The sequence below is a fragment of the Mytilus californianus genome, unplaced genomic scaffold (assembly GCF_021869535.1).
Source record: "Mytilus californianus isolate M0D057914Y unplaced genomic scaffold, xbMytCali1.0.p SCAF_7, whole genome shotgun sequence".
NCBI classification, from domain to species: Eukaryota; Metazoa; Mollusca; class Bivalvia; order Mytilida; family Mytilidae; genus Mytilus; species Mytilus californianus.
The window spans coordinates 34572879-34599595 of NW_026262723.1; the positions used below are offsets into that span (position 1 = coordinate 34572879).

At 31.4% G+C, this 26717-nt stretch overlaps 2 protein-coding genes across 2 annotated transcripts in view; both read right to left on the reverse strand.

The window, feature by feature from the left end:
• On the reverse strand, window positions 1-25193 carry LOC127707911 (annexin A7-like). The gene is made up of 15 exons (XM_052212672.1): window positions 25181-25193; window positions 24305-24551; window positions 23934-24013; window positions 23492-23587; window positions 22521-22562; window positions 19392-19484; window positions 14138-14390; window positions 13386-13480; window positions 11609-11722; window positions 10981-11071; window positions 9106-9206; window positions 6974-7225; window positions 5640-5715; window positions 3751-3863; window positions 1-1411 (listed from the first exon to the last, which is right to left on the reverse strand). Exons 1-15 carry the CDS (start codon window positions 25190-25192, stop codon window positions 1286-1288), a joined length of 1791 nt encoding a protein of 596 aa, XP_052068632.1. The 5' UTR covers window position 25193; the 3' UTR covers window positions 1-1285.
• Window positions 1-26717, reverse strand: part of LOC127707916 (uncharacterized) — a 90676-nt gene that overhangs the window by 6271 nt on the left and 57688 nt on the right. The gene's annotated exons all lie outside the window — the stretch shown is intronic.

Here is a 26717-nt window from a genome sequence, read left to right on the forward strand (position 1 = left end):
ATCTGTAGGTCTATTTTAATAAGTCAAATGTAAAATAATTTTCAACTCTCATTTATAAATCAAGTATCAATTGAAAAGAACAATCAGTTTTAAAATGAATTAATGTACCCTTCTTCAAATGCAATATTACAAATTCGTCATTCAAAGTATTTACAAAGATTTTAAGTATCAAAAATGTAACGAATGTATTGAATTAATTTAAAAGGTAAACATTCCTCAAGTTAAATCAAAAGTTTAACAAGATCAACCCACAATCTAAATAATGAACCAAACAGTAATTAATTTTCTTAGCAATCACATATTTTGCTGTAATGAAAATTGTCCACCTGCATAAGAAGCTAACTTAGACCTTTAATATAAAGATTCATTTTAACAATTGATATATTTTGTAAATTATTAACACATTTTGTTATCAAACTATTGCTAGTAAAAGTGAGGTGAAACTTTATATAAGATGTTATTCTTCTTTTTCAATTTGATTCATCATAGACCTACATCGATCAGATACAACACAACATGAAATGAGAGTGTAAGTAAAATAAAGTTAAAAAAAATAATGCTACTATTTATATCACAAAAAAGTATCACAGTTAAACATATCCCATTAACGTATCTAAATAAAGAACCTATAATATGAGAAACAGGAAGTACAATATTCCATAGAGGTATAATAAAAAGGTGAGAATTATATGTGTTAAAGGGATATAAATCAATTAAATGCAAAAAAATCATAGTACACATGGACGGAATGTACAATCATATGTATAAATACAGAAAGTATACTGTGTATCCGTAGATTTATTGTCTCTTTTTTTTTATTATAGATGCATATAGGGAATGTTTAAAGATAACAACATGGACGGAATATCAAATAAAAAAGCAAATATAACAGAGAAATAATCTTTTCCATTTTATTGCACAGATATCATTGTACAATGTGACTGAACTAATTTTGTATGCTAGATTTTATTCAATAAGACACTGACATATGAATCTATGCGTATCTGCAATATAAATGAAAGTATCCTAAGTCTACTATACAAAAAAAAATGAATATGCTGTATTTATGCCAAGCAAAACTTGTTAGAACTTAGACTCTAGTAGGCTGGTTTTAAAAATTCACTGCCTTAAAAATATATAGATTTAAAAAAATTATTTACCAGGAAATCAAATTCAATAAAAAAAAAATGTTATATGCAAAAGAGAAGATATATTGTTGGATAATTGCCAAGAAAACAATAAAGAACACAACATAATATGTCTATCAAACTACTAATATTTAGTGTTAATCTTTGCCAACAATAGCCTGCAGTAATTTTTTGTAGTCACCAGAGCAGTCATCCTTCAACCATTCCCATAAAGTCTGCTTGTTATTTTCCAAGAAATGCTTTTTGATCTGAACCATATCAATCTGAAAAGATATTATTTATATAAATGATATTAATAGGATTCAATATTCCTTATTTACATGATAAATTACTTTTCAAATAAACTTACTCTGTACAAAAATTCGTAAGGGTTCAGCGGAACCCAGTGTCTCGCCTACTTTTGCTGTTAATCGCAGGCTCAACAAAAATGAGGAAAAAAATTAATAAAAAAATTCCTCTCTATACTATCTTTTGATTGTAAGTAGCTTCTGTCCAAGTTTGGTAAAAATCCAGGATAGTTTATGAATCTAATAAATGTTTTAAAAACTTAAACTGCAGACTGTATGTAATGTTAACTGGAAGAAAAACTAAGTCCATTTATAAGTAAAATACTGAAAAAATGGTACAAAATTTTAACAAAATTTCCTTCTAGATACTAGCTTTTAATCATAAACAAGCTTCTGTCCAAGTTTGGTACAAATCCAAGATAGCTTAAGAAAGTTGTTAACATGTTAAAAACTTTAACCACAGAGTGAATGTAATGTCAACTGGCAGAAAAACTAAGTCCATTTATAAGTAAAATACGGAAAAAATGGATTTTTTTTTTTACAAAATTTACTTCTGGATACTATCTTCTGATCATAAACAAGCTTCTTTCCAAGTTTGGTAGAAATCTAGGATAGTTTAAGAAAGTTGTTAAAATTTTAAAAACTTTAACCACAGAGTGAATGTAATGTTAACTGGCAGAAAAACTAAGTCCATTTATAAGTAAAATACAGAAAAATGGAATTTTTTTTTTACAAAACTTAATTCTGGATACTATCTAATGATCATAAACAAGCTTCTTTCCAAGTTTGGTAGAAATCCAGGATAGTTTAAGAAAGTTATTAAGATTTCAAAAACTTTAACCACAGAGTGAATGTAATGTTAACTGGCAGAAAAACTAAGTCCATTTATAAGTAAAATACGGAAAAAATGGAATTTTTTTTTTTACAAAATTTACTTTTGAATATTATCTTATGATCATAAACAAGCTTCTGTCCAAGTTTGGTAGAAATCCAGGACAGTTTAAGAAAGTTATTAAAATTTCAAAAACTTTAACCACAGAGTGAATATTTGTGGACGCCGCCGCCGCCGCCGACGACGCCAACGGAATGTAGGATCCCTATGTCTCGCTTTTTCAACAAAAGTCGAAGGCTCGACAAAAATCATAAGAATAAACTACCTCAGTAAAAGTGACATTGTAATCTATTGTATATTGCAAACTTATTTATATTAACAGATCTCAGAAACGCTTGGCACTAGAAAAATGTAACCAAAAGTGTAGACTGCATTGCTAGCAATGCATTTATGTAGCATCATCTTTTTCCAAATTTTACTATTTATCATAATGTTGATCATGTTTGTTGAAGGTAAGGATCCTATTCCTGAGAATATAGAAATAAATGGAGAATTTGTCCATGGGACACAGGTGATGCCCCTTCATGCATGTAACGTTATAAAGGGATATAACTCAAGAATGGTAAAAGTGATGCCACCCAAATTCAAACTTGACCTGAGTTTTGTGGTAATAAGCATTGTGTATAACACTTGGTTGAGGCAAACTTAAGTTAGAGAACAGAAACAAAAAATTCAGCAATTTTTCCATTTGTAAAAGGGCATAACTCTAGAACAGTAAATGTGGGGAGGGGGGCATACAAAAAAAACACTTTCTTTGAAAGTTATGTTATCTCCATATGATCATATAAACTCTGAAGCCACCAAGAAGTAGTAGTTGTTTATTGTTATACTGTGGATTCATTTATTTTTGTGGGAACCAATTTTCATGGATAGAGCAAAAATTCAATTTTCATGGATACTTGATTGTGTGGTTCTGCCTGGCCTATAACTCATTTGTACTTCATTGAAGATTTAAATTCACAGTTTATATATCCACAAACTCAATGGAAATTGGTAACCAACAAAAAAAATATACATCTACAGTATGTCTTTCTCCTTTTGTATTAAATTGACAATTTTATGGTTTGATCAGAGAAAATGTGATAGTATTTTGAAATAAGACACCTTTAGAGTGACTGTGGTCTAATATTTTACTTCATTTCAGAAGATTTTTTTAATGTATTGTCCAAAAAACAGTCCTGTATAAGCATGTTTGATGGTGTCAGCCATTTTGAATTGATGTCTAAATTTGCAAAGGAAATTATCATTTCAGTGTTTTATTTATATATATATTTCATTCTTCTGATCAATGACCATAATGGCTGAAATGTGGTAAATCTTTCGCTGCAATTTTGAAACTTGATGCCCCAAAATCATTGTATCTAAGATTAGTACCTATTGGTTTCATAGAAAAAATCTAAACAATTTTTACAAAAGAACTTACCTCACTTCTGGATACAATAATTCTGATCAGACGATTGTCCTTGGTTCCTAGACCTTTCATTGAAGATGTTAATTCATCTGCAAAGAACCTTGGACGACACTTAATGTTTTTCACTGAAATTAGACAATAAAAGATGAACAATATATTCAACAGGAACAATTAAATCAGTCTAAATTTTACTTGATGCATTTATTGAAAACCTGTCTAAATTTCTCATGCATCAGGCCATGCTTTATTGATCAATTGGTTGATAGATGTTTCCTCCAAAAGGGTACCTATCACCAACCCTGTAGAAAACAATCATATGTTGACAAAAAATATCAAATGACACAGTCATTTTCTGTATATTAACTTTTATAAATGATAAGATCATTGAGAACACTTAGATCATTCTACCCAAGGCATAGAATTCCTTAGCCAGAAATGGCATAACTTTTAATTTCCTGGTTTTTAATGCTATTTCAGCTTTGTTATTGATTTGGCCTTTTAACTGTTCAAACACACTAGCCATTGCTATTTCGAGTGGATGAAATACCCATCTGTTGTGGAAAATAAGCCTGGTGTTTTATAACTTTAAACAATGAATATTCTTTATAACTGAATAAGTCCAAAAATCAGTTGTTCCAAAGGGGTCAATTTAGACTTTTTCGATTGTTTAAAGACAAAGAAAAATAACTTTTTGAAACAAACAACAACATACAAGCAACCTTTAATTTTGAAAAATAGTATATGCAAGCTTAAAACCCATTTTGTGTCATCTAAATATTCAGTTTCTCCATTGTGCAGATCCATTATCTGAACATAATTTATTTTTTGACATCATTCATTTATATTGATAAAATTGAGGAGAATGGTGTATGAATGCTGACAAAGACAACTGTCCATCAAGGACCAAAAGACATGAAGATGAAAGTATTCATTTCAATCAACCATATGGTTGACACCAATGTTATATTGACATAATGTAATTATATTCATCAAGGTCATGCTTTTCTCAAACTGCTTATGATGTGTTAACATTAAATACTTGAGCATGTTGAGTGTGCTGATTTAATTAATCGAGGAAAACATGGTCAATTTTTTAGCTTAAATTGGTCTTTGAACCTGCTTTCAGTAACTGCAGGTACTCTTAGATCTGTACTTTGTATGTTTTGTTATTTTGTTTATGTCAGTCATTGTTTATTATTGCAGGTCTGTAGTCCTAATAGTTGTGGTTGGTTGATGTCTACCATTACTGTTTTTTGTTCCATGGTATTTACTGAAATCAAGCATTTAGTCATGCCTTTTGAATTAATTAGTTTTTTGCTAGTCAGGAGTCATTTAAAGCTTACAATTAGTTAATAGTTTTCTAAGATGACCTGTAGTTTTTATTGTGAATTCAAACATAAATTGACAATGATTTCATGTGTCCTTATTTTTATATATATGATACAAATTCTTTTATTAATCATATATATATATATATATATATATATATATATATATATATATATATATATATATATAAACACCTAAAAAGTGTACACAACAACACCAATAACAAAAAAAAAGGAACTATAAATGTAATTATTTATAAATATTTCGGATAACAGATATCCTTCATCAGTAAATATGATTGTGATGTTGAATGAATCATATATCAGTCTACTTAGATTAAACTATAACAATCTTGAAATTTATACAATAAAAAAGTCCAACCGAACATCAGGTAAGACACTTGCACAATTCTAAATATGTGTTAAACACGACATAGGTTATATGACTAGTTACAACAGAGAGTTCAAATATATGCTTTAAATAAAAATAATAATGTGCGATATGAACTAGCACAATTCTAAAGCTTTAACGGTGACGACAGTTATATATATATAAAATTAAATAGATCATACCAATAGACAGAAGTCCTCTTTCAAAGTCCCCTGATGTTTCACGGCTAACAGAATTTTCAATATCTCTTTGCGTGATCTGAAATATAATGGTATTGATATGAAAGTAAATTTAACTAAACTGACCAGTTTGCAAGAAAATATGGATTAAATACATGCAGTTTAACATTAAATACTGCAGATTCATTCATTTGTAAGGGCTCCAATTTCTGCTGTCAGTGAAATAGTGCAATGTTGACTGCCAATACAAAAGTCCATTTTTTAGTAAAGTAAGGAAAATAGAAAATAAATTATTTCAAAATTTTGCTCTGTTTTGATTGTGAAGAAGCTTCAGTTCAAGTTTTGTAACTTTCCATGACGGATAAATCTGTTGATGTTTAAAATAGATTAAACCAATATTTCAAAGTCCCCTGATGTTTATATATATAAAGTTATATATGTAAACTTTAACTTAAAAAAAAGTAAGTCCATTTATCAATGAAATGTAGAAAATGAAAATATTATTCTCAAAATTTTGTTCTGGATACTATCTTTTGACCATGAAGAAGATTCTGTCCAAGTTCTTTTTTAAATTTCCAAACGTTTGACAAAGTTATTGATGTTTAAATAGTTTATACTGTAGACTGCATCTAAATGTAGGGAATGCTGACACCAATGATAATGGTACTACAACTAAATATTTAAGGTAAAACACAAAAAACAATAGAAGCTAAGACAGAAAATGACAGCTGAATATTTCAACTTAAAAGGTTTTGTCAAAGGTACTTAAAAAATATATAGAAACCTCCAGGTCATAAATAAATGGCAAAGTGACCATTCTAACATTGTAATACAATATAAATGAAAACTTAGAGATGTGGTATGATTGTCATTGTCAATAAGACTATATAATGCCCTAATAGTCAGCAAAACCTTTACCGTATAGGTCAGTCAGTAAATAATAGAACAGAAGAGTGTGGAGTACTCACTCTCAATACTTATTCCAATACTGGACACCCTGAATTGTTATAATCAAATTCATAATAAAGTTCTTTCTGTAAAATATTGCTTTACAAATGTGTGCTTTATTTACTTTTTTTTTTATTTTCCATTGGCAAGTCCTATGTGGAGAAATTCTACTCCTAACTTGAAGTTTGAAAAGTAACCAACTATTAATTATTTTTTTTCAGTTTGAGTCAATCAGAACTTATTATTTTCCAAACAAAAAGAAGACATCTACCTGAAAATATGAGCTGGAGTTGGAAACTGGCACATTTTAGATAGACAGAAGACAAAATAAAACTCTTAAGGTTTCTGCCCCAACACATGAAGTCCATATGTATGTATGACATAAATACCTTCACATATTCATTGTATGTAGCCCTAAGCTGGTAATAATCTCTACAGGCAAAGATTCGAACAAAAGTTTCTTCATCAGTTCCCCATTTGTCTTCTCCTGCTTTGAAGAGATTTTTAGCATCAGCCTTGGCTCTATTGATATCACACAACTTATCAAAGTTGACCTCAAACATTCCTGTTGGATTGCCATCTGACATCAGTTCTTCTACTGCATTCTTTAGTTTCTCTTCTGAAATGTGAGATCTGTTACCCTACAATGGCATTAACAAATAAATTAGATATTTTTTATAGTAGGATACGCCTAAATAAATACTGCTTTTTTCACCTGCCTTTGGATAAGTAAACATCTTATTTTTATCATAAATTTTCTAGATGAGAAAAAGCATTTTCAGTTTTCTTTGCCAATTAGATTCTTTGTCAGGTAGTGTTGTCAATTGGTGCTCATCCAGGCATTTACTGAACTATATGACTGATTGGAAGAGTCTTACAATAAACAAATTATTTAATGCAAAATTATAAGTACTGCTACCAAAGCTTGCAAAATAATACCCCTCACTACCACATAACACATCTGTCTTTTATAGCTTTCACTATAATAGTAATTAACTTAAAAAAATGGTAAAAATCATTATTAAAGGTAGAGAACTTCAATAAGGAGTCATAGACTGAAGATTTCTGCCATGTTGACCTATTGTAGATCATGTCTTGCTGATATTTTTTTGTTATTAAAGTGTCTATCTAGCTTTTATAGTTTTCAAGATAATAGGAAAAAACACTAAAATTGGTAAAAATAGTCATTAAAGAGCTATAACTCTAATAAGGATTCAATTGACGATTTCAGCCATTAGACTGATTTGTAGTTCTCGTCTTGCTGATAATTTTTGCTATAAAAATTATTAAAGTTTTGCTATTAAAGACAACCAGTGACTAGGTTTCTGTTCTGGGACAGGTACATGAACACATGTTTGGATCGATTAGTATGGTAAGCTGACGAAATTGTAAATGAAAATGTACAGTTGATAATTTAGGACAGTAATTCTGAGGCAATAGAGGAGTTTTTATGATGGCATTATCATATATATCTCACATAAGCAGAAGAGGCAAGAAAAATGTTTCCTTACCTGAACAAAAGACACCAGAAGTCTTATGTTCTTAATACCTGAGTATCAGACAAAAGAAGTTTTCCTTACCGTAGAAAGGCTTGTATAGTCCGCGGTTTTATTCTCCAAAATTGGACCTTCCAGACGGGGTGCGGACTATAACGTACAATAAGCAAGAAATAAGAGAAAAATTTCAATTTCGCGGGCGAGGTGGTTTGTTTACGTTCCGCCATCTTTGTTATTTATATTGTAGAGGGCGCTCATCATTTTTCAAACTAATAATTTTAACTCATCCATATTAATAAGTTATTTCTATTCAATATCAAATTAATACTGATAAATATAAAAACTAAACCTTTCATTACAAATTTCTCGTTTCTTTTCAATGCATTGGTTGAAATAAACTGGTATCTGCTTGATTGAAACTATACAAACATAGTCAAAAAGACAACCGTAAACCAGCTTAGAATTTGTAAACTACAAAACGTAATCGGTTATTGTTCGTTCCGTTTTGGTGTTTCATACTGACAAATATGGTTTGTATTAGCTTAAGACCCTTCAAACATTAATGTGATAGATATATTAAAGACTGTTTTACAAAAGGATGGAACTGTTTTACTTTCAAAGTCGTATTATAGTGATATCTGTTATGTACGGATTTCGACTCTCACCGGTTAATTTCTTCTTTTACACGTGCTTTTTAAACTTCCTGTTTAAACATACGCAAGTTTCGAAATTGTTTTTTAAGTGAATTAAACTTATTTTAACAATCATGAAGCGTTCTAGAATCATTTACAAGCAGTTTCAGCTTCTGTTTGATGATGGAAAACAGGTTTTTCCAAGAAAAAAACCGCAAACGACCGCACAGGATTTGAAATTACCGGAGTTTCATTAGACCTTTTCTAACAGTTACAAAAAGTTTTTTTACCTAAAATTTCGTGGGGAGAAGGGGGTGCGGACTATGTACCAGTGCGAACTATACAAGCCTTTCTACGGTACTTAAACAGCAGACACCAGAACTGTTTTCTTACCTGAGCAGCAGAAACCAGAAGTCTTTTGAAGTCCCCACTGCAGTCATCTTTAATATCTTTATCAATCAGACCTTCTTTTTTTTTGGAATTTGGACTGGCAACTATAAAATAACAAACACAGTATATAGTAACTAGAGGCTCTAAAGAGCCTGTGTTGCTCACCAAGGTCTATGTGCATAAAAAGTCATATAAAATGCAAGCAAACATTCTGATGATGTATCCTTTAATGGCACCATAGATTATTTCTTTTGGAAAAGCTCTGAATTTGATACTAATAAACTATCCTTTTGGATATGAAATATTTCAGTATTCAGAGACGTATGATATATAAAATATTTTAAATATACAGTCGAACATCGTTATGTCGAAAGTCGAAGGGAACAGACCAAAGTATTCGAATTATCCAAGGTTCAACTCATCCGAGGTCGAGTGTGTCGTCATAAATTTGGAATGCATGAAATTTGTGTAAACTAGATACCTTGAACAGTGTGCCTTTTTTTTTATATGACATTTTATGATTTTGTATTCATCTCCATATTTTTGGGTCCTTCATAATAATTAAACACACAAGTACAGATACAAATCTTCACAAATAAAATCAATATTATACATTTATATTTACAAAGGTTGGTCACTATAAATTATGAAATCATTCGCAGAACGAAACAAGTTCTGAATGGTCTCTGGTGAGGTCCTCTGCTTTACATTAAATTATAATGAATTTATCATAATAGTCTTAATCCTATTGTAATTAATGAATTTAATTCTAACGATTCATTTAATCTCGGCTTGGGTCAATTAAATTTGTTTCGTTATTATGTCAGGTGAAATGTATTCAAAACATGAACGTTCCGCTTGGACGATCAATAAAGATGTTAATTACTGGTCACCATAAACATGTCATTTTAAATGTTATACAAACAAGTATATTTACTCAGCTTTAATCTCTTTTGAAAATGATTAGGTTACATAAGGAATACATCCTATTTGAATTTTTATCATTAGGGTTACATCTTTCGAAAATTCTTACTTCCAAACTTCTAGACATCGGGGTTAATTTACATTAATTTTACATAGACTTGACTATAACATTTACTCGACTTAACCAAGTATTCGAATCAACCAAGGTGATTATGCATTGATCAAACGGGAATTTTACCGGGACCAGAAAATCACTTCGACTCATCCAAGTTTTTGACCTAACCGAGTTCGACACAACGAGGTTCGACTGTATGAGATTCTATAAACACCTACACAAGCTCAATGGATAAACATAAAATAATTTCTTTACTGAATAAAATTATGGAATTTTTTTATCTCTCACTTGCAAGGGAAATGTTGAAGTTTACACAAATTCTTGCTCCAAACATTAAATTTTTAGTCATCTTCTAAACAAGAAAATGTGACCATAGGTCAACATGCCATGCTCCTTAAAAACTATCACATTTCAATGTTCATTGAACTACAAAATTTGAGTAAAAATCCTAATTTGGGATATATTTTAAAAAGATCCTGTCATAATGAACAAATGTACCAAGTTTCAAGTTGATTTGATTACAACTTCATGGTAATATACCGTCAACCAAATAATGACCTGACTAGGGATGGACGAACAGATAAAAGGACTGACGCAGACCAGAAAACATAATGCCCCTCTATTATCATAGATAGGGCATTGAGGCAGACAATTTATACAAACAATAATAAATTTGAAAAATACTTTTAGCTAATTGAATCTAATCAAAATCAAATCCCGCACTAGGTAACTTTTTTATGCTTGGTCGCTCCTTGCGAGTGCGGAGATTTAATTTTAATTAGATTGAAGTTAATTAGATTTGTTATTTTTTATTCTTAACATTTTTTAAAGTACTCTACCATTATTATAACAATCTCTGATTGCCTGTATCTGTGGGTTGGTTCTAGTAAGAAGTATTTCCATCAAAGCTCTTTCATCTGTACCTGGACCCTGTCAAAATATAAAAAAAATTGCACATATTCACAGAAAGAAACCACGAGTAACAAAGTGGGTGTCACAAGAAACAGTGGAACAGGAACTGCTTATCATTCTATAGCACCTGAGATCATTGTGAGTTTTTGGCTGCTCAATTTTAGCTTCCGACACATCCTATATATTTTTTTGGGTGAGAGGGGTATTTTTTTCTTGATCTAGTCATTGTCTGTTATTCTTTGAATGATGACTTTGCTTTTAAATCAAAATTGCAATTGAATTTCAAATATCAAATGTGTATGTTTCATTAAAAAATATGCTGCTTCCATTCTACATACTTTATGGTTTATTGTCTGCAGGTGGTACAAATTAATTTTCATTTCATAATATTTGACCAATTAAACATATCTGGAAAAGCCCTGATACATCTTTAATACAATGCCAACCAGAAATTTTTGTCTATGCATTTATCAAAAAGTTACCAATGTATGCAAAAATCAAGTGTATTGACTTGTGACTCCTATCTCACACAATATGAATAAAGCAGAACCTTACATAAATAGCTTCCTTAATGGCCCAAGCATCATACTCTGCAGGCGGAACAAACAAGGCTAACACTGCCGTCTCAAAGTTAAATGATAGATCTCCTTTCAAATCTTTGATCAAATCCTAAAAAATATAAAACATAATGAAAAGCTGCTTATCTGACAAAAATACTGGTTCAAGACACAAAGGAAATGTTCTTTTTGTACTATTAAGAATTTTCTTAAATTCCTCTTTAATAAATCAATAATTACATTACATAGATATAAGAAGATGTGGTATGAGTGCCAATGAGACAACTCTCCATCCAAGTCAAAATTTATAAAAGTAAACCATTATAGGTCAAAGTACGGTCTTCAACACAGAGCCTTGGCTCACACCGAACAGCAAGCTATAAAGGGCCCCAAAAATAACTAGTGTAAAACCATTCAAACGGGAAAACCAACGATCTAATCTATATAAAAAACGAGAAACGAGAAACACTTATGAATCAACAAACGACAACTACTGAACATCAAATTCCTGACTGTATGATTCATTAGAATCCATGATTTTGATTGGCTGACAACAATAGCGAGACACTTCAATATTATATTTTATTTCCGTATAAAATACAACAGCTATGACTGCACATGCTATCCCTGACTGTGACAAGAGTGCATATAGCAAAACAAACAAGAAGCTTGATATCACTCTTGATTTCACAGTTGTAGCATAAAAATGTAATTATAAGAATTGAATGTTTTTTTATAATTTTATATTGTTGTTAAAGTGTTGATCAAGGTGCACATTTTTAGTATGAAACACTTCTGCGCTTCAGTCAATGCTTTAACTTTAACACCCACAATAAAATTATAAAAAGAAGCATTCATTTCTTAAATAAATTATAAAGAAACTTAGATTTCAACTCAACTAGCTAGGCAAAGTTGACCTCTGATGAATTTGGCTATTCTTTTCAGAGAGTGGTAAAGGGTTATTTTCGTGCAACGTGTTTTGCCATTTTTATTTCACGTGCAGCTGTGAAAAAGGTTCGTTATTCACCGTGTTTCGTGAAATCGGTAAAAAGATCAACGTGCAAGAAATTTTTAATTGTTCGTTCATCGTGAAATGGAAATTTTATTTCGCGTTCTTCCGTGCAGATACCCCACCTTTACATGGTCCATTTCTATGTATTTATACATCCCTAGCTTTCAGATGTTTGGGTTTCAGTGTTCCTGAAGGTAAATCCAGAAAAGCACTTCTGCCACACAAAATTTATAAAGTGTTTCATTGATCATATTATTTTCTGTTGATGGCATATCTTTAAAGTCTCCGTTAAATGTTTTCACAACTATATTAGACTCTTGCTGTGACTTAAATCTAATTTTACAAAAACTGTGTAACAATGACATTTTAGGAAAAATATGACAATTTCAACATGCATAATTTCATTTTGCATCTATCTGCCTATTCATTTATAAAGAACAAACAATGAAAGAGAAGATATTTTTTTTTTCATAACTTCTCCTCTGAAATTATTTCAGGCATATGTATTATCTGGTTTGTTAATAAACCATTTGAATGCAGTAAAACCTGTAAATAAAGCTCAACCTCCAGGCCAGAGAAAATTGACTGTATAAGAGAGCTTGAGGTGACCTTTGAACTGAGGTTCAAAATGCATAGGTATTTCTACTTCCGGACAAAAACATGGTGACCTGACAAGACAGATTTTCACTTGATAGAGCTGAATTTATATTATTTGTATAAAAAGGGAATACAAATCATTACTTTTCACAATGTCCTGTCTTACCCTTCCGTACGATGTTTTGAATGCTTTCTTCAGTTCTTGTCTCTGAGCATTACATCTGGTTGTAATAACATGGATGATGGCATCTTCATTTGTACCTGTAATACACATGTGCAGAGCTCCAGATAACAGCAGACCAACAAATTAAAATGAAAATTGTAAACCAACAAATTGAAATACACTTGCATAACAAATTGAAAAATGCTTGCCTAACAAATTGAAAATCCTTTGCATAATTGTGATAATATAAATCTTTGAAAACAGAAACCTGACCAAACTACCATTAAAATAAATGCGAGGCAAACTCATAATGTTTGCAATACGAACAATACCATTATAAAGTGAAAGTAGACGACCTGCTATTCCTATTATCAGAAAAAAGTAAAATAATTGCATTTTGAGTTTTTCCCAAATGCCCACTAACAAATTTCATTAGTCCTTATAACTATATATTTAAAATATCTGCATAGAAGCATTAACCTTCAAATCAAGTTTTTTTATACATTAACAGAAACAATTACACTTTGTCTGCTGTGTTGGTGTTTGAAAAAAAATCTTAAAAATAGATGGCAGCTGATTGGGAATTGTATATTTACAGTTTATGAATGTCTACAAATGTACAATGAAAAAAGTATACACTTCTGTATAGGGATTAAATCCCCTCCAAGTGTTTGAAAAAACACATGACATATTGATAACCTAAATGAGTCCCAGGAGGATCTCTATATATTCTCATTGAATATTAAAAGTCCTACCCCATCCTTTGAGGGCTTCTCTCAAATATTCACAATCAAGCTCTGGGTCCCATTTTAGTGGTTTATCTGGATCAAATTCATATCCATTTTTCTTTGTGTTAAATTCTAACACAGGATCATCCTTTGTATAGTAGGGGTATCCTACTATTGTTCCACTTGTGACATCTAATGTACCAGATCTATCGATACGTCTCAATAACTCGGCTATATAAAATGCCTTAACTCTCTCCTTAATGTCCTCTTCTCTGGGTCCCTATAACAATAATGACTATGATTAATAAAACTTAAAAAACTCTTCAAAATGTTCTTGTTTTATGCTCAGATTTCTTTACCTATAAAAATGGCTGTATTCTGCTTGGAAAATATAAAATATATACCTTTTCTGTTTTTATTCATAACCTGTCTAGACTCACTCTATGTGATTTTGAGCTTGACTAGTCCAAGATGGCTTTGACATCTGATGCACTTTTTTAGGACTTGTTGGGGATGAAGGACGTCAGAGTGCAGTCCATATTGAAAATATGGGAATTGAAACCAAGTCTTCAGATGGCAAGTTTCTATCTTGAAATTGTGTACTTACCCACTTTAGCACAAATGAAAATTAATTTCTATTAATATTCAGTCTATTCTGAGAAGTAGGGATGTTGGAAAAGGTCACTATTTCAAGTTTCTAACTAATAGTATTTGATAATGACGAGAAATTTAGATTTGACAGTTGACTTTGAAGTATGTATGAGCCAATGTTACAAAAAACAATCAAATTCAATTACCATAAATTCATAATACATCATAATTTAACTTAACATTCAATTAACTCAAGAATTTTTATGTATAACAATTAAACAAAACAGCAACAAATTCATGAATTGTTATGTATAACAATTATTTTAAACTAAACATTCAACAAAGTCATAAATTTATAAATACCATGGTTTTAGCTATGTGCCTGGCATAAAACTTAAATACAAACACAATAATATTTATTTACATTAAAAACTTGACACCAAATATAACAGAAAAGGGAAATTTTAAATAATTCATTAATAAAAGCAATGCTTAGTAAAAGAAAAAAACTAAAAATTACAATACAATATTAATGATATACAGCTCAGTAAAAATGCAACCTTTAAAACAAGCTGTGTTGTTTGAAATATTTTAAGATCAGGTTAAAGATGTTCAACAGCATTTAGGAACCAATTGCTTAGTTAAGGTATTTCCTTCATTGTACAATTATGAATGATAATGATATTTGATCATAAAAGCAACAGCCAGGCGCATATATGCCTGTCAAATTCAACCAAAATATTGAAATCAACTAAGTTTAATCAAATTATCAGGAAAATCCTTGATTTCTGAAATCCATTTAAAAACAAATTCCAAAACAAATAAAAAAAATTTTAAAATGTCCTGTAAAAATTTGATGAATTGTTTCCATGCAGGAATAAACAACTAATATGACACCGAATCTTAACTCTTAGCTACCGTAAATTAGAACAGCTACATATATATATAGACAGGGTTTAAGCTAGGATTTTGAGGGCTTTAGTCACTTTTGCACGGGATGAAAATCAACCTTATTTTGGGTAGCAGCAAGGGACCTAGGATGTATATTACTATCTATACATCTTTGTCAGACTTTGAAGGACTTAGGCATACTAGGCAGTTCCTGCATGATTTGACTGATGTGGCACTTTAATACGAAGATTAGGATATAAGATCTAGAAATCTAGTTCACAATTTCACCTTAGTTAGTTTCAGGGTACATTCCTAATCAGCAAAAGTTGGGATCCATTTTTTTTAAACCAGGAATCACAGCATAAATGAACTTGTAATGACTATTTCACTGCATTATTCATACTCATTATCCTTAAAAACGTTTTAAATCGATATTTAGAATTAATTCTATAAAGTTGGAATCAAGGATTTGTACAAATCCTTATTGGAACAATTCTAATGACTTTAAATTGTAAATTTATCATGAATTAGATCATGTTTACTTTCGATTTCCAAATGAAATGAAAACGGGAAGTGACTAGTGGATAATAAATTCAGAATGAATCCGGATTCATCTACGGATTGGTTCGTGTTTAAAAAAGGCAGGAAATTATCAGTTTTTAAATTGAATTTGCTAGATAAGAACTATATTTGTCTCTCTCGTTTAGTTTGATACTTAATTATTTCGTATTCTACGTTTTACTGTCTTTAAATTCATAAGAATACTTTCGCGCATGCGCAGTTCATCGTAAAGGAAGCACCTGTTTGAATGGTGAAAACATTTCTGAATGTAATGAATAAAGTTCTATCTTTTTAATTGAAATTGTCGAAAGTTTTGAATTAAAAGTTATATCAAATATGGCGAAATATTGAAATTAAAATGCGAACTTTCCAAGGGAAAACTCAAATGACGAAACTACGACAAACGAACTGCAAATTGTGCTCGTTTGATAAATATTGAAATTGAAATGCCGACTGACTGATTTTACTGGGGAAAATATTTATGAGGTTGATAAATAATTAACGGATTAGTGACCCATCCGATGGCGATAATCACAACTTATAACACCTGTTGTATATGTTAATTAGCTGAGGGTTATAAACTTGTCAGAAACAATAAGACAGGTAGAATTATAGTATTTTCATGGGAAAACATTTTTACTCTTTCCAAATTTAAGTGACGAAATTGATTTGGAATACTTTCGTCATTTTGAAAACCGTTTCGTAATTGACGAAAATGACGAGCGCTAACAAATTCACTGTATATAGACATACATTCAGCTAGAAGATTATCTTCATACTTTTCGTTCTACTATATCAATGGTAAATTAAACATATATACATAAAGAAGTAGTCATATATCTTACAATGAAGTAATAGAAGTTGCAAAAAGCAGTATCTTGTTTTTTAAAATAGGGTTTCTTGCCAAAGAATTATAGGATCAGAAGGTCTAAATTTTTTGAGACCCTAAAATATTGCATATTTTGATATAATGAATAAGTGGTTACAACAACTCATATGTTGGTGAAAAGTTTATGGTGATGAAATCCTAACAAGTGAATCTGTGAGCTACTGCTGCACTAATGATACCCCCACCCGCTAAAAAAATAAAGTAAACAGGAAGTTGTTGAGTGATGAATCTGAAAACGCATCACATGGTATAGCTGACTCATATAAACCCTGAAACCAAATTTCAGAAATCCTTGTAATGTAGTTCCTGAGAAAGATGCGACGAAAAATATTCATGGGACAGACGGACTGACGGATGGACAGACAGAGGCAAAACAGTATACCCCACTTTTTTAAAGCGGGGTATAATAAAAACATAAGAGCTCAAAATTAGGGTTGATCATGCAGGAAACCTATATATACATTTGTTTTGTCTTGTGGAAAAGAAGGTTTAACATTTAACATTAGAAGCTACTTGTTTTAAACTCAAATTCTAAAATCTGTGTGTGTACAAATCTTCCAGAAGAGAAAAGAAATTATTTTTTCTTATAGATAAAAATTTTAGTATAAATGTTTTCTGTAAGTATTAAATAAATTTGAGAATGGAAACCAGGGCATCCAAAAAATATTTGAGCCACCCAGACATTTTTTTTCAATCCTGTTTTTTATCCCTTTAGATTATAAAGGTTACCCCATAACAAAAGATGAACATCACCATATGATAAAGCCATTAAACTATTAAAGGAAGATAAACTTCATAGACTTCATACTTTTTCAGTTTTTATATGAATTTCATTTTTGACATTAACAATTTCATTGATAGTGCATGGTTGGAATTGGCATATATCCACATGGTTCGAATTGGCATATATCAACAGACTTAACAAAGTGTATTAATCAGTCGAGGACCAGCTTAGTTATTTGATAAACACGTTTTCCAATACCGGATATTTACTAGACAACGATATAACGCGGAACGGAGACTGTTGTGCAAAATCTGTGTATTTTAATCTAGCATTATTGAGTTTAAGCAGTTCTTTCCACGTTATTTCTCAGGGAAAATACTTGAAATGAACGTAAGATAATGGTATAAATGACATTTTTATTGTTTTGGATGAATTCGGACGCATTACTAAATAATAAATATCACACTTGTGCACATACGCACACTTCTAATATTTCAATCGATGTGGTTCTGTCTGTTAAACTTTTTTACCACCTTTGTAAATTATGATCCTATCGTTTTAAATACGTTTTTCTGATTGTCTGAATCTGGTTTGCTATAAAGTGGTTAGAATTAAACGAGGAATGTTTTTAATTTTAATAAAAAAAAATAACTTCCAAAAAGATCGATTGATGTCCAGTACAAATAGTTTACCTGACACAGGTGATCACAGGTAAATCTCAGCTGTTAGACACTTAATTAACCTTGATTGTAATGAGAGGGGATTATAGTTGGGCTTGTTTATAGAGTACTGTCCCTTTTATAAACGGTAAAGTGTGGATGTTTAAGGCACAAGGTCAAGTCACAATGGTTGATTTTTTTTAATAACATGAACGTTGAAATGGCAATCCCACGTAAGATGTCCGTTTAATGCTTGGCCCAGTCGGACAATGTCCGATAAATTTATATTTGTCCAGCTAATATGACAGTTTTGGAAGCCTTGATGGAAACGGGGACTGTGTCAAAGAGACAACAACCCGACCAAAGTGCAGAAAACAGCCTAAGGCCACCAATGGGTCTTCAACACAGCGAGAAAATCCCGAACCCAGAGGCAGGCTTCAGTTGACCCCTAAACATAAATGTATACTAGTTCAGCAAAAATGGACGTCACACTAAACTCAGAAACATATATAACTTTTTTTTATGCAGGTATCAGTGCGTTTGGTACTCAATTTTACATTGAGTATTTGGATATGCACGACTTTTTTGTGTCTTCCTTTCATTGTGGGGAAAACAATGGGAAGGATAATCTGCTAGCTGAATAGTTCAATTCATGCTATACTCACTGATTTTCCCTGGAAACCAATTGATAAATAATTAAATATTGTATTTAATACAACAACAGTTACTGCAAGCAAAAGCAATAAATACAATTTAAATTCAGGAGATATCTGTATATTTGGATTTTGGTCTAAATTATGGTCAAATGAAGTGGTCTAAGTTATATCATATACAGTTCTAGAATTATCTTAATATGATTTGAAGTTTCCTAAGTTTTTCTAATTTCCCAGGACCAAATTAAATTTGTGCAAAACTCATGCTTAAGAAGAATATCAGACATTAATATCATTCACAGATTTGACTTACACTATCTTCTTCTTCATCTTCTTTATCCTCTTCTTCATCCTCCTCTTCCTCATCATCATCATCTCTCCCTTTCTTCCTCCTTCTCCTTCTTCCCTATTAAATACAGTAAAAATATAAATTTATGATACAGACAATACAATCTTCATTTTTTTTAGAAAATTACCATAACCTATTTAACTGTTCTTGAGGTGTAATACCACTAAATCATAGTACGTCACATCCGGTTGCATACGAAAATAGGTGGAAAAAAAATATTCCTTTGAATTTGACAGTTGTAGGTAATTGATCCTACATTTCATTGCAGTAAAACATTTCTGAGTCATAAACATATATCTTGGGTATTTCAAAGCACCATTATTTCTTTATTTGGGGTTTCTATAGAATATTTTGGAAACTTGAGGTTACATGCATATGGTTACTAAAGCTTGTACACAGGTTAAAAAAGGGGGAAAATTTGATTGGTTAACTTCCAGTGATGGTTATTTTCTTATATGCAATGAAATGTTATGTGAAATTTTTTCTATAGTACTGGACAGAATAAAACTTTACTCATGCCAAGTATTTCTTTATTTGAAACAAAGATAAATTCTGCATAATTTTTTGAAAAGTGCAAATTTAACAAAGACTAATAGGGGAAAATCAATGGTGGTATTACACCTTGATAGCTTAAATCAATTGTCCATTCTTTTTATTTCAAGATTAACAATGCAAGAACTCACTACCTTTTCCTTTAATTTTTTTTTCTTTTTCAATTTTTATCAGGATACTTATTAGCTAATAAGAAATCATATCCATAATTAACAAAGATTACAATTACTAAGCTATTAAAGCCAGACCTAGAGTTTTAACAAACCCAAAACCAGTATTAACCTCAGCCTTTGCCCTATGTCAATACTAATTGGTACTGTTGTACATCAACCAGACAGTAACCGGGCCAGGGGTCACCACACTTCAGAATTATAGGGAGAAGTGACTTCTCCCTGGCAGCGAAACAGGGAGAGGTGAAGACCCAACAGGGAGACTTCAAGGAGAAGTGAAGCCCCACCAGGGAGACTTCAGGAAAAATTGAAGGATCGCATTAATACATTTTAAGAATTAAATTTTTCAAGCATCTTTACCTTTTTGTTATTTTTCAAAGCATTTTACATGACAACTGTTAAGGTGGTATTTACTTGACTTGCCATGCTTGTGGTGTGAATTACCTTTGTACCTACGGATGCAAATTGTCAAAAATTATCATAAGGACTGTAAGTGCTACGGTTGTGCAGTTAGGTCTGAATGAATTGAAGATTTTATATTGGTCAAATTTTGCTGCATCTCAAAGATTTTTCAAACAAAAGTCTGTTTTGAATTGCTCACAGTTGTGTTTAATACAGTAAATAAAGCAAGAACCCTTTAAAAAAATAATAACTAATTCGGATAAGTAAGTTTAAATATCTTTTAATACAGTTTCACTGTCTTTCATTGCCAAGATCATAATAGATATATATTTGTTCTTTAAATTATTTTTAATAGGAATTCAGAAAAAAAAAAGTTTTTGTCATTTGTTGAAAACTCTGATTGTTTGAGGTATTTTCATGGAAAAGGCAATTTTCAATCATCAAGTAGACGTTGAAAATGCATGTAAATGATTCTAGAACGCTTTACAAGTATTAAAATATGACAAAATAACAAAAAGTAACATTGGAAAAGTTGTATTTATCATTACCGGAAATTGAAAAAGGTATCGTGTAAATCGAGAACAAATACAGTGTGAGATGTGACGGAAAATTCGTACTTAATAGTTTACAAAAATATAAGACTTTGAAAGTAAAATAGTGCCGTCCTTTAGTAAATTAATACTAAATGTATTCATCACAATATTGTTTAAAGACCTTTAGCTAAAACAAAGCACATGCAGCAGTCTGTAACACCAAATCCTTAACGAAAAACCGACTACATTTTGTAGTTTATACATCGTTGTGCTGGTTCCCGGCTCACTACTTAACCGTGTACATAGTTTAAATACAAGTGGATTCCAGTTTACATTATGCAACATTTGAAAAGAAATGAGAAATTTTTAATGAAGCATCAAATTTTGATATCTATCAGTAAATGTGAGATATCAAAATTAAAATTGCATTATTAATATGGATTAGGTAAATGATAAGAGTTTTGAAAAGAAAAAGGGCGCCCTCTACAATTTCAATAACAAAGATGGCGAAACATTTAAACAAACATCGCAAAATGAAGTTTTTTTATTGTTTATTGCCTATAGTACACCCTGTCTAGCAATTTCAATGTTGGTGTAAAAGATTGCGGACAATTCAATTCTGAATTCGAAGATAACATATTTTTTATTTCTTTGAATATCAGATCGTTTGCATTTGGATGCGGAATTTTTCAAAAATCATGAAGCGACATTGGGGAATTTTACTGAAAATCGAGGGCAACATAAACTTCTCCCTGGAGCTTCTCTAGTGTGGTGACCCCTGAACCCATGGATGTTTAGTAACTAAAGTTGATTTTTGTATCTCCCAATTTATATTTCATTTTGATATTCTAATGAATTTTATATGATTATTTCCCTAGTAACAAGATTAAGATATGAAATTTAAAAGTTTTTTTGTAGAAAAGAAAATACTCTTAACTCAATTTGTTGTAGATTTGCACATTCATTTAATTCTTTTTCTCTTTTTTCCAAAGAAGGGGGTAAACCACTGTTTACTTGTTGTAGGCAGACTTGATATTTACTTTAACAAAGTAATATCTCAAGCTTTTTATTTTCATTTTTATGAGGCACTGCATTTATACTACTTTTAATATTCTAAATTCATGTCAATGTAGAGAGTAAAATAACAAAAATACTGAACTCCAAGGAAAATTGAAAATGGAAAGTCTCAAGATTATCAAACGGCAAAATCAAAAGCTCAAACATATCAAAGGAATTGAAAACAACTGTCTGGTACAGGCAGAAGATGGTGGATTAAACCTGGTTTTATAGCTAGCTAAACCTCTCACTTATATGACAGTCTCATAAAATTCCAATATATTGACAACAATGTGTGAGCAAATGTTGATTAGCATATTTTTTTTTCTTTTTTATCTAAACCTATTTTCCCTAAGTAGGATGGTTTTTATTTTACTCACCCTATTTTCCTTCTCTTGGACACGGAACTCCATTTCAGCTTGCTAAAATGGGAAATTATATTGAATAAATATTTATTTCTTATATTTTTTCTTTAAATACTAAACTGAATCATATTTCCCACTTTTGGCAACATTATCATTAAATTTAATTTTGTCAGAGATCGAAAATTTAAAGAATAGATGGCCTGTATTTAACATGGCAAAATAAATGCAAATTAATGGCTTAAAATCACATATCTCAATTTTCTGGGCAATACTGCAGTCAAATGAACAAGTTTTGTAAAAAAAAAGAATAGGTGACCAAAAAAATTTCAATACTCAAACACTTATCAAATTATGGTTTTGTTCCTTAATGAAAATTGAATAGCTGTTTCACCATTCAGTGGCAAATTAAATGCATACTAAGGGCGATAAACATGATAACGTGATATGAATATAAACCCTGATTTATACTCGACTGACAGACTGAGTTGAATTTTTAACATTCCAGTACACATAATAAGTCCACAGGAAGATGTGTAACCTCACTAGGACACATTATTCTGACGACAGGCCAACCAGTCTTTGCTACTACTCCTAAATGCAGCCTTCTTAGTGGAGAAAAATGCAAAAAGCATTTTTACCTAGCCAGGGATCAAACCACTGACATCCTGCACATGAGGAAAACATGCAACCAAAAGACCACAGAGGTCATAGCATAAGGAAGATTCAATAGCAACAATTTAAGATGATAACGCTACAGCATTATCATCTTCATTATTCATTGTTTACACCATAATTTCCTTTTTACCATTAAGAAATTTGTGACCGAATACAATGTAGGTATCACAAAAATAAAAATTTAAAAATTGTTGCATTTTATATTTTATAGCATTATTTGCATGCAGAATTTATCTCACATTTTTATCCATACTTCATAAATCGCAAAAATTAAAGCACTAAAAAATTTCTGAATTTACAGTAAAACTTACTTGTCTCATCAACTGCTGCATCTCTTGGTACATTAATGCCATTTGTTGGTCAATCCCATTTTGGTACACACTGGGAGGGGCTGGAGATGGAGCTATCTATTTAATGGAAAAAGCATCATCAGTTTTTGTTTTTTTTTTTGGTTTACAATGGGCCTTGTAAGGCATGTAAGACAAACCATTCCACTTTATTTCTTATTGACAATATAAATTTAATCTGTCTTTAAATTTCTTCACATCAAAATGGAAATTTGCCTTAACATCAAAACTGAAAACCATTGATGATATCCAGGTCCAAATGAAATTGCTTTTGATGCCTGCTAGAGTGATCGCCCTTGGATGAATTTCCATTTTTTGGGAAGTTGTCAACATATAACATTTGGAATTATGCTTTTGAAAATATTACCCATAATGCTTCTCAGAGTTCCTAGTAGGAAATATGTACCTGTTGATGACCAATATACGTTTGCTGACAACCCATGGCAGCCGCGAAATTACCATATCCATTGCTATTGGTATAACCACCTGTAATATACATAAGTATTCAAATGAGTAGTTTCAGCTTTGAGCAGAAAAAGGTTCAAAAGGATTCTGATAGTTATTTGTTTCAGTGACTACAAAGTTTTTCCAAAGGATACAGATTGTTATTAGGCCCTAATCACAACCTGTAATAAAGGCTGTATCCTTCAGAAACATTTTTATTCTTTCAATATGGCTGACATGAATGGCATTAGTTTGCCTAATTTTCCCCTGAAATGCTCTTTGGGTCTGCTACATTCTTTCAAAATTTGGACACTGCTGTCCTTGAATTCTTACCTGTATAACCATGTTGTCCTCCAGGGGGTGGAGCAGATCCAGTTAGGTACCCTCCTACTCCAAATCCTCCATATGGAGAAGCATTGACATTATAGGCCCCTCCATACCCCCCACCATATCCTCCTCCTCCTGGGTATGCTGCATTACCATATCCTCCTCCTGGTGGTGGTGGGGGTCCTCCCCCATAGCCACCCCCACCATAACCACCATAACCTCCATAACCTCCACCTCCTCCTGGGTAATTACTCTAAAATTCACAAGGAATTATTACTGATAATTGTTGATTCAATATTATTCATGGGATACCAATTATTGTGGATATAGTGGTTCAGGTGAACCAAGAATTTAAATGTTCAACGTTATCATTTGTCAAATTTTCTAAATGCTTATATGCAGAATTTTGCAAAATCACAAAAAAAATATCCACCAAATGTAAATTATTCTCAATCCACAGAAATTGGTACATTACCCATGAAAATAAATGTTAGAAAAATGTTTGGAGGAACAGCATTTGGGACTCGGACAACCATTGTTAATAATTTTTTCACTGCAGTACTATTAATACTATTAGAGACAGGGAACCAGTTTACTGTATCCTATATTGCTGTGTTGTACAGGTATTTTTTGTACCTGCTACTGGATCCTTGCTGTGTTAATCTATTATTAAAGTTAAATTCATTGGGTGTCTTAATTATATTGATATCTTACACATTTCTCTATGTTCTATGTAATACAGGACATATTTGAAAAACTTTATATTTTGGAGGAAAATTAAGCCACAATTACACAAAATATTTTGGCCAAATTATCCAAATTAAAAAAAAATCAATGTTGTTTTCACTACTTTATCTTTAAAATATATACATTGTAACTTACCTGATATGCCATTCTGAAAAGAACAATAAATATATTTATTATAATGAAAGAACCTTAGTGAGTGCGCTCACATACCCCACGTCCCCACATTGTCATTGGAGAAATAAAATAAGTGTAAGAAAAAAAAATTGTATCAGAAAAAAAAATTGAATCATAATTTCCTGTCAAGATGCACATCTACATAGTATGTCCTTATTATCTACAATTTCATGAAATTCTGTTGACTGTGTGGTTTGAGAGGAGTTGCGATGACAAAAGGTTGCAGTAGTATATTGGGCAGATAAGTTCAAAGGGGCGTAACTCCTGGAAAAAAATTTGAATCGTAATTTCCTGTCGATATGCACATCTACGTAGTATGTCCTTATTTTTTGAAAAGGTTTCATGAAATTCTGTTGTGTGGTTTGAGAGGAGTTACGATGACAAAAGGTTGCAGTTGTAAAATAAGTTCAAAGGGGCGTAACTCCTGGAAAAAAAATTGAATCGTAATTTCCTGTCAATATGCACATCTACATAGTATATCCTTATTATCTGAAAAGGTTTCATGAAATTCTGTTTTGTGGTTTGAGAGGAGTTGCGATGACAAAAGGTTGCAGTAGTACATTAAAGTAAATAAGTTCAAAGGGGCGTAACTCCTGGAAAAAAATTGAATCGTAATTTCCTGTCAATATGCACATCTACATAGTATATCCTTATTATCTGAAAAGGTTTCATGAAATTCTGTTGTGTGGTTTGAGAGGAGTTGCGATGACAAACTGTTGCAGTAGTACATTAAAGTAAATAAGTTCAAAGGGGCGTAACTCCTAGAAAAAAAACTGAATCGCAATTTCCTGTTGATATGCACAACTACATAGTATGTCCTTATTATCTAAAAAGGTTTCGTGAAATTCTGTTGGGTGGTTTGAGAGGAGTTGCAATGACAAGAAACAGGACTGACGGACGGACAGACTGACGGACGAGTCAAAAACATTATACCCTCCGCAACCCGTTGCGTGGGGTATAATAAGTCTAAAGCATGATCTACAGACATGATAAATATCTTATGTAACCAGTGGATGTCTTAATTCCAAATGCAAATAAAATATATACATTTTGTAAAAATTTCAAACTTTTTGTGGAAAAAATACAAAAAAGCCCCTCACAAACCCACTTTTTCTTTTAGAAAGTTGAAACGTATGGATAACAATGGATAAAGAAAAGCAATAGAGTGTTGTTCCTTTTTTTTTGCAATTGATTTATTGAACTGACATGAGTGTGGGGACTATGTGCAATTTATCTATTACAATATCCCTTCATTTCCTTTACACTCCCAAAATGTGAAATGTTCAATATTTACAGACTGGCAATCATGGAGTTTCTTTGCCTAGTTGCTATGGTAGTAGCATGATAAAAAGACACCTGTGATAGATCTTCATTTTTTATTTTTATTTGTTTTAAATGTGCACATGTGGATTGTCATAGCTTTCAAATTAGGTTAAAGGTGACCTGGTGACCTGAGACTACTTTTAAACATGACCTTGTGATCTAAGGGGGTACCCTA